Source organism: Vanessa tameamea, chromosome 11, assembly GCF_037043105.1.
Source record: "Vanessa tameamea isolate UH-Manoa-2023 chromosome 11, ilVanTame1 primary haplotype, whole genome shotgun sequence".
Lineage (NCBI taxonomy): Eukaryota > Metazoa > Arthropoda > Insecta > Lepidoptera > Nymphalidae > Vanessa > Vanessa tameamea.
In genome coordinates, this window is record NC_087319.1 from 438,204 (window position 1) to 453,468 (window position 15,265).

At 34.2% G+C, this 15,265-nt stretch overlaps 2 protein-coding genes across 3 annotated transcripts; one reads left to right on the forward strand and one right to left on the reverse strand.

Annotated features, from left to right (window-relative positions):
* The first annotated feature begins 333 nt into the window (after nucleotides 1-333).
* LOC113400915 (armadillo-like helical domain-containing protein 3) lies at nucleotides 334-10,265 on the forward strand. 2 transcript variants are annotated; one of them, XM_026640605.2, is made up of 14 exons: nucleotides 334-421; nucleotides 553-843; nucleotides 926-1,086; nucleotides 2,027-2,194; nucleotides 2,788-2,899; nucleotides 3,211-3,375; nucleotides 4,065-4,206; nucleotides 5,192-5,271; nucleotides 5,597-5,729; nucleotides 6,416-6,500; nucleotides 7,293-7,525; nucleotides 7,614-7,740; nucleotides 9,132-9,286; nucleotides 9,641-10,265. In XM_026640605.2, the coding sequence occupies exons 2-14, from the start codon at nucleotides 575-577 to the stop codon at nucleotides 9,851-9,853; spliced, it is 2,043 nt and encodes a 680-aa protein (XP_026496390.2). In that variant the 5' UTR covers nucleotides 334-421; nucleotides 553-574; the 3' UTR covers nucleotides 9,854-10,265. The 2 variants fall into 2 exon arrangements, with proteins under 2 accessions (XP_026496390.2, XP_064072256.1); XM_064216186.1 differs by lacking the exon at nucleotides 334-421 and having other exon boundaries at nucleotides 494-843.
* A 1,093-nt stretch (nucleotides 10,266-11,358) lies between these two features.
* On the reverse strand, nucleotides 11,359-14,869 carry LOC113400918 (coiled-coil domain-containing protein 149). Its single transcript, XM_026640612.2, has 7 exons — nucleotides 14,593-14,869; nucleotides 14,261-14,500; nucleotides 13,982-14,152; nucleotides 13,540-13,815; nucleotides 13,374-13,452; nucleotides 12,879-13,017; nucleotides 11,359-12,548 (listed from the first exon to the last, which is right to left on the reverse strand). Exons 1-7 carry the CDS (start codon nucleotides 14,665-14,667, stop codon nucleotides 12,188-12,190), a joined length of 1,341 nt encoding a protein of 446 aa, XP_026496397.2. The 5' UTR covers nucleotides 14,668-14,869; the 3' UTR covers nucleotides 11,359-12,187.
* Between the last annotated feature and the right edge of the window lie 396 nt (nucleotides 14,870-15,265).

The following is a 15,265-nucleotide window of genomic DNA, read 5'->3' on the forward strand; positions in this document are numbered from 1 at the left end:
CCAAAACTACAATATGAGGAACTATAAACGGTTTATTTAACATTTAAAAAATATGTATCTCTCTTGGCGTCGATTAAAAAATTAAATAAATACAAATTAGTCTTTTTATATATTTATCCTGATATCCTGTTTGTTACGTTGATTAATACATTTAAAGTTAATTTATATAAAATTCAATTTCATTATGTATCATATAGGCTATCGAAAAAAATAATACTTTGATTTTGTACTGTGTTAATAAAAAACTTGAATCAAAGATATAAAAGAAAAAAAAAACACAAGTTTTGGCAACACTGAACTGACGTTTAAATGACATTTACACTATTAGTTACATATCAGTTGTACAGCTGAACATCTGTAAAACTTTTAAAGTGGCAATTTTATATTATACGAAAAGAATACCATAATTAGTATCAATTAAGTTTATAAAATCAAACTTACCCTTTATTCAAATCAAATTACTTTATATGCAATCATCTAATTAAGGAAGACGAGAAATTATTTCCTCGTCAGAGGATTTATTAATAATCTATAAATAAACATAATTTTTAGTTGATTAATAAGCTGCACGACTATGGCTACACGAAAGAGAAGTGGCTCTGGTTCTAAAAGACATTTAAAAGAAAAAGTCGTACAGATATACGAATCATTCTTTAGAGGCGAAGACTTGACAAGTGATAACCCAACATTTTGGGATGAGTTTTTTCTGTTAAAACCTAAAATTCCTCAGCTTGAAGCTGAAATACATAAGCTGTCCGCTGAACAACTAACCAATTTAAAAGACAATATCAATTTATTGGTTCTACAATGCATAGAAATGTTGGGACAAGAACATCACATAAGGTTTCCTCGAATAGTAAAACAATATTATTTATATATAATACCGATACAAGAGTGATATGCATGAGTGGTACTTATTTTACAGGTTGGTGTATGCACTGCAGACGTTCAGTGCAATATTGACTACCATGTATCAAAGAGCGGGGCAAGATGCTACTCTGAATATCAAGACTATTTTATTAGGAACAGATACTGCAAATGCAAAAATGCAGAAACTATTAGAACACTGCAGTACAGTGTTATCAGGTATATTTATAATTATATTATCAATGTGAAAGTAAGTTTGTGTGTTTGTTGCTCTTTTATGGCCAAATCATTTGTAGGAATTGCATTCAACATTATTGTTCATACATCCGTCGACGTCCAGAGACGCGCTTCGACTAAATTAAAAACCAAATTCGGGAGCTATTTATACTACGCGAAAATCGGCAAGCGCATACGGCGCTTACCCAGCGCGCTCTATCGGATTTTCGTGTCAACACACGAAATGAACATACGAAATTGCGGCGTCGTCATTGGTCGAAAAATCTAACATTTAATTCGTAGTTTAATTTCCAAAATATTTTCAATTGTAATGTATAACTTTTAATTGGCTGAATCATAATTTTTATCATTGTAAATTGTGTAACTTTCTATTGGTAGAAAAGTAAGCGTTTTCTTTGGACGAAAGAATTTATGAATATGCATTGTAACTATTTCATTGGATAATTTTATTCCTAGTTTTTGTATATATATCAACACATTTTTGAAATAAAATCATTCCGATCCGACCAGCAAGAAAGTGTTCTTTTACTCAAGAAATATCTACGAATAGTAACAACAAGTAAGCTAGGGACCAGTACCCCTACACATTGAATGGAATTTGATGAAATTTGGTTTGAAGCGAGTTTGAACTTCATGAAAGAACATAGGCATACTTTTTTTTAGCCTAGCCCCTAATGAACAACCCCAAAAAATGTTAACAAAAATTTACCTATGTTTATCAAATCATTTTCTTTTTTTGTTTGCCCATGACAAGATAAATTGTTATTAATATGATTGTTTCGGAAATAAGACTAGAAAAAAAAAATGCTTAAGACATGCAAACATGCTATTGAAATGACCAAATTTTTCAATAATGATTATGATTGAATTTCGATCATTGAGTGATTTGTATGTTAAAGTATATTGAACTTATTTTCAACAGGTGATGTACCGGATAGCTTGAAATCAATGGTGCTGAAGTTACTATTAATAATCGCAACCGGAATAGATAATATTGATGACAACCCACTGGTGGAATATTTAATGCTTCATTCGTTGTTTGAGCCTCTGATACAGTTACTGTGTACAGCGACTGAAAGACAGCAACATGGTATATTACATAATCTTAATGCTAATCCTAATAATTTAATTGCATTGTTGCTTTGTTCAAAATCATAGGTACGCCAACTTGTCAGCACATATTTGTTTGTTTAAGAAAATACACAACATTCTAAATTGGTATATTAATTCTTGAAATACTTTTAAAATATATTATATATTAAACTTTAAAAAAATTGTACTAATCTAATTCTATAGCTTAAAACATCTAACAATTACTGTTATTTTGATTCTCATAATAAATATATTTTTTTAAATGTCACTTTATAATGTCAGGTTTGAGATTTAACCAGTGAATGCTGTTAACATTTGCCACCATCTCTATTAATATTATATATGTATGTGGAAGTAACTCTTGTCTGTCTGATTTCCAATTTAATGCAATTTGGTCTGAAGCAAATTTGAACTCCAAGGCAACATAGGAAACTTTTTAGGCGAAACACCTGACGACCCCCCAATAACGCGAGCGACAACTGGTTTGTCATAAGTTCATAGAGCAACCAGCTCTATGCACTATAAGTTCTCACTTCTCTTCAAATTGGCCATTTTTCTGTGTTTTCATAATTGCTTTCTTATATCTCGTAGGGTATGACGTCGTGCTGCTCCTGATGTTCCTAGTTAATTATAAAAAACAAGAATCTGCGAATCCCTACGTCGTGAAACTGTCGATACTTGACGATGAATTGGCTCTAAATGGGTAAGAATTCTATATTTCAGAACATAACATGCATACCTAAACATGCATCTATATATATACGCTCGGTCACTATATTCTTACGGATACTACAACTGTTTACGAATTCGCGTTATCTAAGCGTGCCTATAAAAGGTTTCGTAAGTTTTGAAGTCGTATGTAACGTCAAAACTCATTGGACGGATTTTAATAGCTCTTTACTTCAAAGTCGAACTGTGACGGATGTTTTGTTGATATAAGGAACAGACTAGTAATCCATTTTAATCTTTAGGATAATATTTCAGATTAAGTTTACAGTATTGATCTATTTTCAGATACGGTCAAGTAATTAGAGCGGCATTGAACGACTTCGTGATGTCAACATTCGGAGGAATGCAGGCGAGCGGTGGCGGGTGGTTGTCATCTCTCACGAGTATGGTGGGAGGTATATTTCTCACCAGCGACGAGACGCAGCCAGTGGTTAGAGGACAAAGAAATAGGTACATAAAATGACTATACGTCATGTACAAATCACTGTTTTATTGAAAGAAAGAAAGAGACTAAGATCCCCCCTTTTGTTCGAATATTTACTGTGTTTTTGTTTATTCTATAGTTTCTCACTTATTTGCCTCACAATATTGTTAGTAGCAGAAATGTTATGGAGCTCCGTAACCGTAACCGAAACCATAGGATATCCGAAATAAAAAACTATTATGCCTGTTGCACCTCATGCAACTTTGTGTAGCAATATTGTAATTTTTAGTTTTAAGTTTGGGTGCAATAAAGAATAAATAAATATCCGACACCGAAGTGTATTTAAAGAGAGTAATATAATAATAAATAAGAATATATTTTTTAAAGGTATTTCTCTTTCAGTGGTCACCTCATACCAATTAAAAATAGCCTACAGATAAAGTCAAACAGTGACCTTGTAATTTTATGTATTTAACATCTGTAGCTGAATCTATCGGTAACAACCTGATAATCTGAAATAATTTATTTAACGTAACCGTGTCTGAAACCCGCAAGATATTCATATGTCCAAATTCGACATTACATATTCATGAATTTTATATGAAGTAATACTAAAAATTATAATATTCTTTAGATTTGTATTACATAATACATACATTGTGATATAGTCGTACTTATGTTCGGTGCTTAAAAGCTAGTGTGTTTGTGCGACCAGCGGGGGTGAGGAGGGCATGCTGCTGGCGCTGTACGAGGCGTCTCACCTGAACCGCAACTTTATGACGACGTTGGCGCATTCGTCGTCCGCAGCCGCTTCCTCGGCGCCCCCCTCCCCGCCACACACGCTCCCCCCGCACCAGGTACACCACACGTACTGACTACTTACATTTCTCTTCCGATGACAATCACTTTAAACAGACAAAATTAGTCCAAAATACTATTGACTTTTGTTACGTTAGATTTGTTTCTGTAAGTGAAAGACCAATTCCCATTTCAATACTGTTATTGAAGTATCCGTTGCTCAAAAATGAAACGAACCTAACCTATGACAATGACTGTGTTGCCAGTCAAAATTACTTTCGAAACGTTTGGCTTTTGGTTGCAACACATACATCTAGCCTTTATCTTGAAATTAACATTGAATAATGTCATACAGCTCGAATTTTTTTTCTATTTAAAATTTCAGGCATTTTAAAAAAAATACATATTGATTATTCAGTGTATACAATACAGTAAATATGATTGGAATAGTTTTAAACATCAGTCAAGATCGATATTTATATTAGACTAAATTGTTATATATGTCGGAGAACATCATTCTTGTTGACATCGTCGTCAATGGTTACGGGCTTAGTGTGCGTCATTAGGGTAAAGAACAAGCACAAAACACAACTATCACGTAATTACAGTATTTTAATTAATATAAAGTCAACAAATTAACACTTTAACGAGTAACAACACCTAGCAGCGGGTTCGGGGCACCGATCTGACCTTATATAGGCAGTCTTCTACACTTTTCAAGATCCAATTCGATCTGTCCCTTTTTCTAATCAAACAAAATGTATCCGTCAAAACTGTCTCAATCTCTGTCAACCAGATGGCGCCTCGACCCCGCTCGAGGCAAATGCTTCGCTTTGATTGGTCGTTACAAGAAATACAATATTCATAACTTTTATAAAATTAATATGGTTTATAACTTCTTAAAACAATGTAACAAATCAAATATAATTAACTCAAGAATTTTAAAAGATATTAAAATGTAAACAAATAATATTGTGTGCAAACATCAATCAACCCGACTCATATCTTCCTCCGACATATATATCATCAGTATTTTTTTTTCAGAGCCCACCTAACTTAGCGCAGATTCAAGCGCTTGACAATGATCAGCCAACAAACCTACTAGTCACGTTCTTTCAATACTGGTAAGAAATAAACTAAGGAATTCAATTTTAAGGATTAGTGGTATCCCTAATATTTAGTTTAACGTTTTTTAACGACCTTGACCAGACTAGTGAACTACTTGAATTATGTTTATTTGGATTTTAAGTAATTAAAGCAAAATATGTTTAATTTTTTTGTACAAAATAAATTTAATATGAATAATAGGATCAACGCCCAGAGTTTTGACCCACATATAACGGCATTGTCTATTATATATTAGGCCGTGTATGCAACTGCCTAGCGGCCCTAGGAAGATCAAAGAGTTTTTTTTTAAATGAGGTTACATGTAATTTTTTTTTTTTTTAGTTCCATAGTGATGGCAGACACGCGAACAGAGGCCAGTATCAATAAGTGCAGCCTGTGTTTCATCACACTCACTTGTATTGTTGAGGAACAGTTCGCAAATTCTATAATGCATGATCAAAATCTTACGTTTAAGGTAAATTATATGACTTTATACTGTTTTTTTGTTTAAGTTATATGATATGTATGAAATATTTTATAAAAAATGTATTATTATTAGTCGAATATAAGTGGGTTGAGTTGTTGGTGGTTGTTGTGCGATTATTCTACTGCCAAACAATTGTACTCAGTACAAGGTTGATGAGCAACAAAAAAAAATAAATATATATATATATCCCGCTGAGTTTCTTTTGCCGGTTCTTCTCAGGTCCGAGGTGCTAAATTCCGAACCGGTGGTAGATTTTTGACAATCAATAAGCAAGTGTAAACCCTTCTATATTGAATAAAGATTTTTGACTTTGACTTTGAGCCAGTGCAACTACAGGCACAAGGGACTTAACATCTTAGTTCTCAATCTTATGCATTGGTCATGTAACGAATGGTTAATATTTCTTATAGCGTCAACGTCTGGGCTATGGTGACCACTAACCATCAGGTGGCTCATTGATCAGTTCATCTACCAATTAAAATAAAAAGAAATATTTTCGGATACATGAACAATAACTGAACTAATATCCATATAATAGCTGTTCCGTTCTAGTCTAAAATTGTTCTTGTAATTTGACGGTAGTTAACAAATATAAGTCTTTTTTTTCGTTGTATATCATTTGACATTAAGTGAAACATATTTTGTCACAAAAGAAGTTATGACTTTTTTGTCAGGTCCAACTGTACAGGCTACCAATGCGTCACAGAAAAATAGTTCCCGAAGAACCGCCGTCACAACCTCTCGCTTCGACGCTCATCGGTAAGTGACATTTCACTATGGATATATTATATATATTGCCTATTCCAACGGAAGTGGGAATGGAGATGAACAAACCTTAGATTACGTGTTTCATGCGATTTGTTGATAATTCAGATATATTGTGAACTCCTAAGAGTTTATTATTAATATGTCTTTATTTATAATACAACACTTAAATACTTATTTCCACTTTAATTTTACTTTCAAAATTTCGATAACAGTTACGTTGATGTTCAAAAAGTCATTTTTTCGCAAATCCATAGTGAATATCATAGATTAAACAAGCTTTCGACTAATGATATCGCGTAAATTTTCTGTCAAGCGTTGTCTGCTCTTATGGTTGGAATAGAGTATAGGTATATTGCAAGAATATTAAAAGTACACACTACGATTAGATATAATAATAAACTTTATTTTCAATAAGCGTTTTAACAAAACATTTGCTTCAACTGAATGAATAATAACGATTGAAATAATACTCGTTATTATGAGGTCACATAGCTCATTGATATATACATAAAATAGATTTGGACCAAGAATACTGCCTTGGGAAACACCATGAGTGATAATTATCGAAGCACTCACAGTACCATCGACTTTAAATATTGAATATCCTGCTAATAACATATTCACCAAATAGTTTGAAGACAACATGTTCCTAGGTTTTTCTTCAATAAAGTGACGACAGAAACAGTACTCCAGCGCATTTTTTGTATAGTCACGGTCCAGGCGCCGCGCCGTCCGACCATGTCTCGTCGCTTAGAGTCGAGTGACCCGTGGGTGTGCCCGCAGAGCTGCTGGTGGAGTTCATGATGTGCCACCTGCTGAAGAAGTTCCCGGGCGCGCTGTACGAGCTGTGCGTGGGCGTGCTGCTGCGGCTGCTGAGCTACCAGAAGCGCTGCCGCGTGCGGCTGGCGCGCGACTGGCGGCCGCTGTGGGCCGCGCTCATCGCGCTGCTCAAGTTCCTCGTGGCGCACGAGGGCGCGCTGCTGCGGCGCCACAACGTGTTCCTCATGGCGCAGCAGGCACGTCGCCGCGCTGCGGGCTGAGCCGCTCTCTCTTTTGGAATTCGATTCCCTGACTCGACTGACGTTTGCTCGTGTTCGTCCTCAGGTCGTCAACATATTCAACCTGTTCATCACGTTCGGGGACACGTTCCTACCGACGCCGTCGTCGTACGATCAGCTGTACTACGAGTTGATCCGGATGCATCAAGTTTTTGACAATCTCTTTTATATGGGTGCGTATTGCTTATCGCTGAATCGTTTTGAATCAACACTAAGGTTGAAGTTCTAGTGGGTCGCATGCAAGACTGCGTTTATTCACCAGATTTTTAGAAATTTCGAAACCTGTGACAGCTTTTGTTTTGATTTCATTTCAACGTATACCGTCGACGCCCGTTCATACGTATTACTTTTTTTTATACAGCCATAGCGCCGCTCTCTAACCCGCCAGTAACTTTTTTCCGCTCTCTTAAAATTAATTGTTCAATCGTAACAATTTAGTCAATCGTATTCAAGAATCCCCTTTAATATTGTGCACATCTACGGTCGGGGCTCTTCAAAATTACCATAACCGATCTTCCACGCGCAGCTGTCGTCTCATAATAACTGGGACAATAATTTGGTACTAAATGCCAAAAAGACTAAATGTATTTTGTTTTCTCTGCCAAATGTCAAATCAAATTCTTCTGCCGTCATTTTGAATAATGAAAGGCTTGAGTTTGTGGAGTCGACGGCCTTTCTAGGGATTTGTATGCCCTAGCAGGGAATCTAAGTAGTGCCATTTATGCAATAAAAACAATAAGAAAACTCACGGACATAAGTACTGCTAGACTCGTTTATTTTAGTAATTTTCACAGTCTTATGTCATATGGAATGTTGTAATGGGGTAAGGCAGCAGATATTGAAATAGTATTTATTCTGCAGAAAAGAGCTATCCGAACTATTTACAATATTAGCTCTAGGACATCATTACGCGAAAAATTTAAAGAAATAGGTGTATTAACGGCTGCTTCACAATATATTTATGATAATGTAATGTTTATACAGAAGAATATACAAAAGTATTCCATAAAAGCTGATATACGTACTATTAATACAAGAAATAAGAATAAACTTGTAACCCTTACTTTCCGTTTGCATACGGTAAAGAGAACGTTTTTGGGCAATGGTATACGCATATATAATAAAATACCGGGAAATGTAACCAATTTACCATTTACGAAATTTAAAAAGTTTATTAAGACTAAATTAATAAATAAGTCTTAATATTCATTAAAAGAGTACTTTTTAGAAAAAAACGCCTGGATGTAGGCTCGGGTTCCATCACAGGACACTAATTATTGTAAAAAAACAGAATTGTAAATCCGTTTCTTCTCGCTAGAGGCTGCTTTCCGAAACGGTGGTAGTTTTTTAATATCGACGATTCAAAAGCGCTTCGTTGTGAAGTTTACTTGAATAAAATTGATTTGATTTGATTTGTTTTATATATCTCTCTGTCGGTGTGTCAGTCTGTTGGTCTTCCAAGGAAGGACATAGGCTGTTTTTTTACGCCTACCACCTGACGTATTACGGCTCGGTACGGATAAGTCCGCCGAGTGAGTGTGAGTGTGAGTGTGTGTGCGTGCAGCGCTCCGCTACTCGACGGCGGCGGGCGAGTACAAGGCGGAGGCGCTGCGGCTCGCCAACTGCCTCGTCAACGTGCGCGCCATCATCCAGCACTTCTCGCCCAAGATCGAGGCGTGGCTGGCCTCGCAGAGCCTCTCCACGCCCACCGAGGACCAGGTGACTACTCGCCGTTCTTTTCTGTGTTCACAGAAATGACTTGTAACTCATTTTTTGCATATAAAAAGCGTCGTAATCACACCGTTATATCAGTAATGATAATATAGGACTTTTTACCAGCAAGTAAGAGACTAAACTTTTGAACAGTATTTCCTGTTTAAGTCACTCATAAATATTTGGCTCAAGGGCCCCTTTCGGAAACCCGTGAAAACGGCTAATCGGGCACAGACGCTCCTCGGCTAAAATGAACAGCATATTTACTGTACGGGGCCGACGGAGCACCGGCACGATTTCGGGGACGAATCGAAACCGAACGCGAGTAAGTAGAACACGACGCAACGTCTCGGCCGGCAGATCCTCGAGGTCGTCCGCAAGAACTACGACAGCCTGATCCTGAAGCTGCAGGAGGGGCTGGAGGCGTACGAGCGCTACGACGAGCGCGCGCAGCGGGCGCTGCTGCTGCGGCTCGCGCGCGCGGCCGGCGCGGGGGCGCGCGCGCGCTCCGACGCCGCCGCGCTGCGCCTGCACTCGGCCGCGCTGCTGCACCACTACACGGCGCTCGCCTAGCGGGCCTCGCGCTGACTCTCCTTCTCCCCTTGCACTCGTGGCCGACTCGCCATAGATTTGTGTTTTAATGCTGCGTCTTCAATACGACGAGGAACTTCGACACCCCTTATGGGAAATATTTGATTATTTTAAATTATTCGTAATACTCATATTACGTTCTCGACCCTTGTCCATTATTGTGCATTTTAATATTTATTTTACCAAAACATTAGACGATCGAGACGCTGACGACACCTGATGACCTTCGACGTTCCGATATTTTAACCGTGTGGTTAACCAAAATATTATTTACATTTGTTACTATATCCGATAAAGCGAAAGAGAAGAATTTGTTTATTAACGTAAAAACTATATGTTGATAAATACAACATATTACAAAAAACACCATTTTCAAAAAACGACAACGTCTCCGCTCCCCACTCCCCGCACAGCCCCCTTGTATTTGTCTTTATTAAGCATTACTTCAGGTTAATAATTATGCGAATGAGAATAATTCGCAACGGCAACGCTTGACCTATTTTGGCCATAAGTTATGTTTATGTATATTATGATGTTGTAAATTATTAAATGAAAAAAAATCCTGTGGCTAAGTTAATAAATGTATTTGATTTTATTTTTTTTTGTATTTGGTCTTAAAACGTCATATGAGGAGTTTAACTCAATGCTTTGACGTCACAGGCACATTCTATATAATTGAGTAATCCTGCAAGCAACCTATTTAAAACAATATTTTGAAATACGAAAATCAACATATATTTTTTGACGAATTGTATAGATTATATTTTTATTGTAGAATGTAATACTTTTTTGTCATTACAAGGCTACTAGGCTGTTGTCAGCGTCTAACGTATTTAAAATAAATAATTAGTTAATAGTGATAAAAATATCACACTTTATCAATGTTACATTTGCTAGAATTTATATGTATATAAAAGCGAAATTCTCGTAGGTACACCATAATAATATACGAGATTGTGCTACCTTGTTATAAATAGTTATAACTACCAAGTATCATTTGATTTTGGTGCAACAAACATACCAATATGATTAAGATAAATTTGTAAGTTAAAATATACATTTATATTTATTTCATCAAATGGAGTAGGAAGGCAAAATGTTGCATTGTTATATTATACGAAACCATTTAATACAACCAGTACCTAATGTATTTTGATATAATACGCTGCTAATAATTTAACATGTAATATATGTTATATTTTTATATTAAATAAAAGACTGAATGTATATAAGCATTTTATTTTGGAACGTCTCTGATTTTATAAATGCATTTCCGATATACATTATGTATATCATATGTATAATATATATTAAATAGACACTTATGTAATTGTTATTTAAAATAAAAACTATAATTCATAAATATATAGACTAGAATAGTTTCCATTTGATAACTCTTTGGTGATAAGTACAATAACTGTAGTCCATTCCACGAGTCGAACTCCCAGAGAATAAATAGACGAACATCATTGGTCGCGCGGCGAGCTATGGGCGTGCTCAATCTGATGTGCCATTGCTAAGTGCTCGATAAACGCTATCTGTAACTGTACGGTGAGAGATCTGTTACGTGATGACAAAGATTTTATGTTAGATATTCTTTACTTTGATAAATCCCATTGAGATCCCGAAACCGTTAAAAAATGTCAACTTTAATTAACTTTTATTGTCAACTTCCCAGATTTTTTAAAGATAGTAATCGTACCAACTATCAATATAAGTAAATCATATATCTATATATAGTCCACGTATACAAATATGTAATCTTTGTCATCATCAAATAACAGGAGGAGGTATATATACCGTTTCTGAGTCTATAAAACAATCCGATGAGATTAGCCATTGAAGGTCTAACGTGAACCAATGAGCTCATAGGGATCATTTCCTTAGGGAGGTTGTTTGGTGGAATTGACTAACTAGAAAATAATAACTATACAAACATGTAATAAAAAAATATACTAAATTTAACTTTTAGTTCAGGTTTTAGGCTACCTCTGTATTCTAAACAGTTAAAAATAACAGGCCGTAAATATATCCGACCGGGAAAATCGGTCTTCGGTTGAGATTTGGAGCTTATTCTACAGCAGTGCTTGCTCACTATTGAACCTGCAATCTCAATAAGATTTACAAAAAAATCTATTCATAGAACCATTGTGGCTCTTGTGGGATCAGACCTTAATTTCTTCTAAATTACCAATAGCTTCATTTTAATATAAGTTATTTCAATGTCATAATATAGAAGTGATTAAAATTTTGTCCAACATTAAAATCCATCATAAACTCTGGAGAAGTAACAGTTATGTTTCACTTTTATCCAGATCACTGAACAGATTTCAGTGCTGCGAGGGCTTCCTTTACTAAATCTTCTAATTCTTGTGGCAGAACTATTTTTGATGACAATCTGTTATCACCGCTCCCATTTTCATAACTCGATCTAGATAAATCTTCTTTGCTTTTGTTCAACTCTTCGTCACTGTCAGTATATTTGATTGTGTTGATATAATTATTTTCATACATTTCCTTTTCCGATTTTTCTTTAGATTCATCAGATTTGACTGATCCTGAATCATCGGGGAACTCTTCCATTAACATTTGAGATGGAAAAATTGGTACACACTTTTGACCATTACACCAGTTCTCTAATGTTTTCTCCAAATCTGTTATCCTATTGGCCAGTATTCTAAAAAAAAGGGTAAATTAAATTACATATATTTTATGACACATGTTAAAATGATATAAAAATATTATTTTTTAAAATTTTAAAACAACATTTTATAACTTTAAATTTTAATTAAATATAGTAAGAATTTGTTTGTGATAGTAAGCATGCTTAATTCTCACAGGAGACATTATTTGGATGTTTTATGTATGAGTTGCTGTTGCATAATTACATACAATTCTTTTGAAAAAAGCTTTATGCTCCTCTTCGCTAAATGAGCGCCGACAGTAAAGGTCTACAATGATTTAAAAAGAAAAGTATTTGATATATTTAAATAAATGAAAATCATACTGATTAGTTTTCCTTTGATGTTGGAGTGCAATCGATTTGTCATTCAAAGCTTCAAATAGTCCCAAACATAAAGACTTGAGCTCTGCAGCTGAGGTTCTTTTTAAACCTGTCTTGGAGTTTATATCCAAAAGTTCCCTCACTGAAATTAAATGTTTTTGTAAGAAATTTTATTATCCTGATATGATACTAATTTATTTTTTTGGTTTTCTAGTAGTATTTGTAACTGCACTGTGAAACAGTCATTTAGACTCACACAGTCTATCATAAAACAAAATATCTTTAAGTTTAGTTCCTCACTATGGGACTATTTATTTATAAAAATGCTTTTTCACAGCTCTACACTGGGCTACAGTGCTATAATTCAGTATGGTGAAAACACTTTTGAATTTTTGTAGGATCCAAAATATAGCACAGTATAAGAATTTACCACATGAAAATTCAGTGGCGTTTAATTGTATTCATAAATTTTAGCTACATTTCATTATTTCCATGTACCTTGCTTTTGGGTTATTACATCTGCAAATCCCTTTTTAATATTGAATGGTTCATTTTTACTCCTATTGTCTAGAAGAATCTGAAAATAAATAGAATTTAATATCAGTACTTATTTATTCAACCTAAATATAAAGACACTCAGTTTAATAATACATTTATAAATTACCTTATACTTTGTCAAAGTTCTCTTGACAATTTCTTTTTCGACTTGCAACTGTGTTATTCTTTCGTGTAAATATTTATTTTCAGTAATCAATGCATCAATATCGACAATTTGCTTAGAACTGTCCTGTTCATCTGTTTGCATCTTCACTCTATTCGATAAAATGTAGCTTATTTGGTGGTTCAAGCGCTGCACCTTACTCTTGTAGTAGTCACGATCTGACACCAGCTCCTCTTTCTCGTCTAATGTAGCTCTATAATCAAGTTGTATTTGCTGATACTGCAAAAATTTATTAAAATATTAATCAGTATTTTAGTATTACTATTAGTTAGAATTTTCAACTAAAATTAAAAAAACATAAATTAAAAATAACTATATTTTAGTACAGACATATGCTCTTTTATTTAACTTTCTAAATCAAAATTAAGTTTAGTTTCAAACAAACCTTCTTTTTAATTTTTTCTAATTCTTGTACCAATTGTTCATAATCTGTTTTAGATGTGGAAAAGGCTTTAAATTCATTTTGCTCATCAAAACTTTGTCCCTTTTGCATTTGTTTCCTCAATGCTAGTATATCACCATTGGCCTCCTCCAATTTGCTTTTAAGTGTTTCAATCTGCAAGAAAACATTACTTCAAGTAACTAAAATATTAGTGGTGATAACAGAGCAAAACCAAAAGGCTTTAGCTCTTTTAATATAAGCACATATTATTGTATACTACACCTCCAATTTAAGCAGGTTATTCTGCTCTTTTGTTCTTGCCAAAATCTCACTGCCGCTTATTGTATTAGTCGGCGCAAATCTGTCGTGACTGTTTGTATTATCTTGAACACTTTTCTTGCACTTCAACTGTTCAACTAGCAATTTATATTTATCTCTTTCCATGCTACATTTATCCAATTCTTTAGTCATAATAGAGAGGGCATCAATTTTACTCTGAAGTTTACTTTTGATAACAGAATTCTGAAAGTACATATATTTTTTTTCCATTTTTTATAGATACCTTTAAAATGGTAATATTTACCTCTCGGTATAAATGTATTGAATGATCTTACCTCGAGAACATAGTCGTCTAACTGTTGGTCTTGAAACTGAACTTTATTTACCTTAGCGAAAATTTTACTAGACATTATAAATTTAAAATATTAAAAGAAAAACTTTACAAATATTATACGTTGTTAATGTTTTGCCCTGTGTTATGTTTTATTTTAACAAATATGTATATATTTTACCTTATTACTATTAAAATATGAAATAAAACAAAAATTATAGTAATTCAATGTTAGATTTTAAAATAGTTAATCAATAACAAAATGAAAATAGACATCAGAGGCAAAATATGTATTAAAGTTGACACTTGACAAATTGACAATATGGAACTTCGAATGTCAATGTTATCACTTGTCAAATATAATTTTCTCAATAAGTGGAGGCCAAAAAATAAGATAAGAGAATTAAGAGCGTAATGTCCATCTATTAACGTGAAACTAAAACAATATAAAGACAATGAAATTATTTAAAATGCTTTATTATTGAACCATAAGGTATTGAAATAATAAAATGAGATAACCAAATGGCAGCTCCTCCATAGGAAATTTATAAATACACTCATTGGAAATTTCGCAGTAATTGACCACACAGAAAAAAATATATGCCAAAAATTAAAATTATGCATTATAAATAACAACGCTAACTTAATAGTAGTTTACAAAATATAGATCAATATTT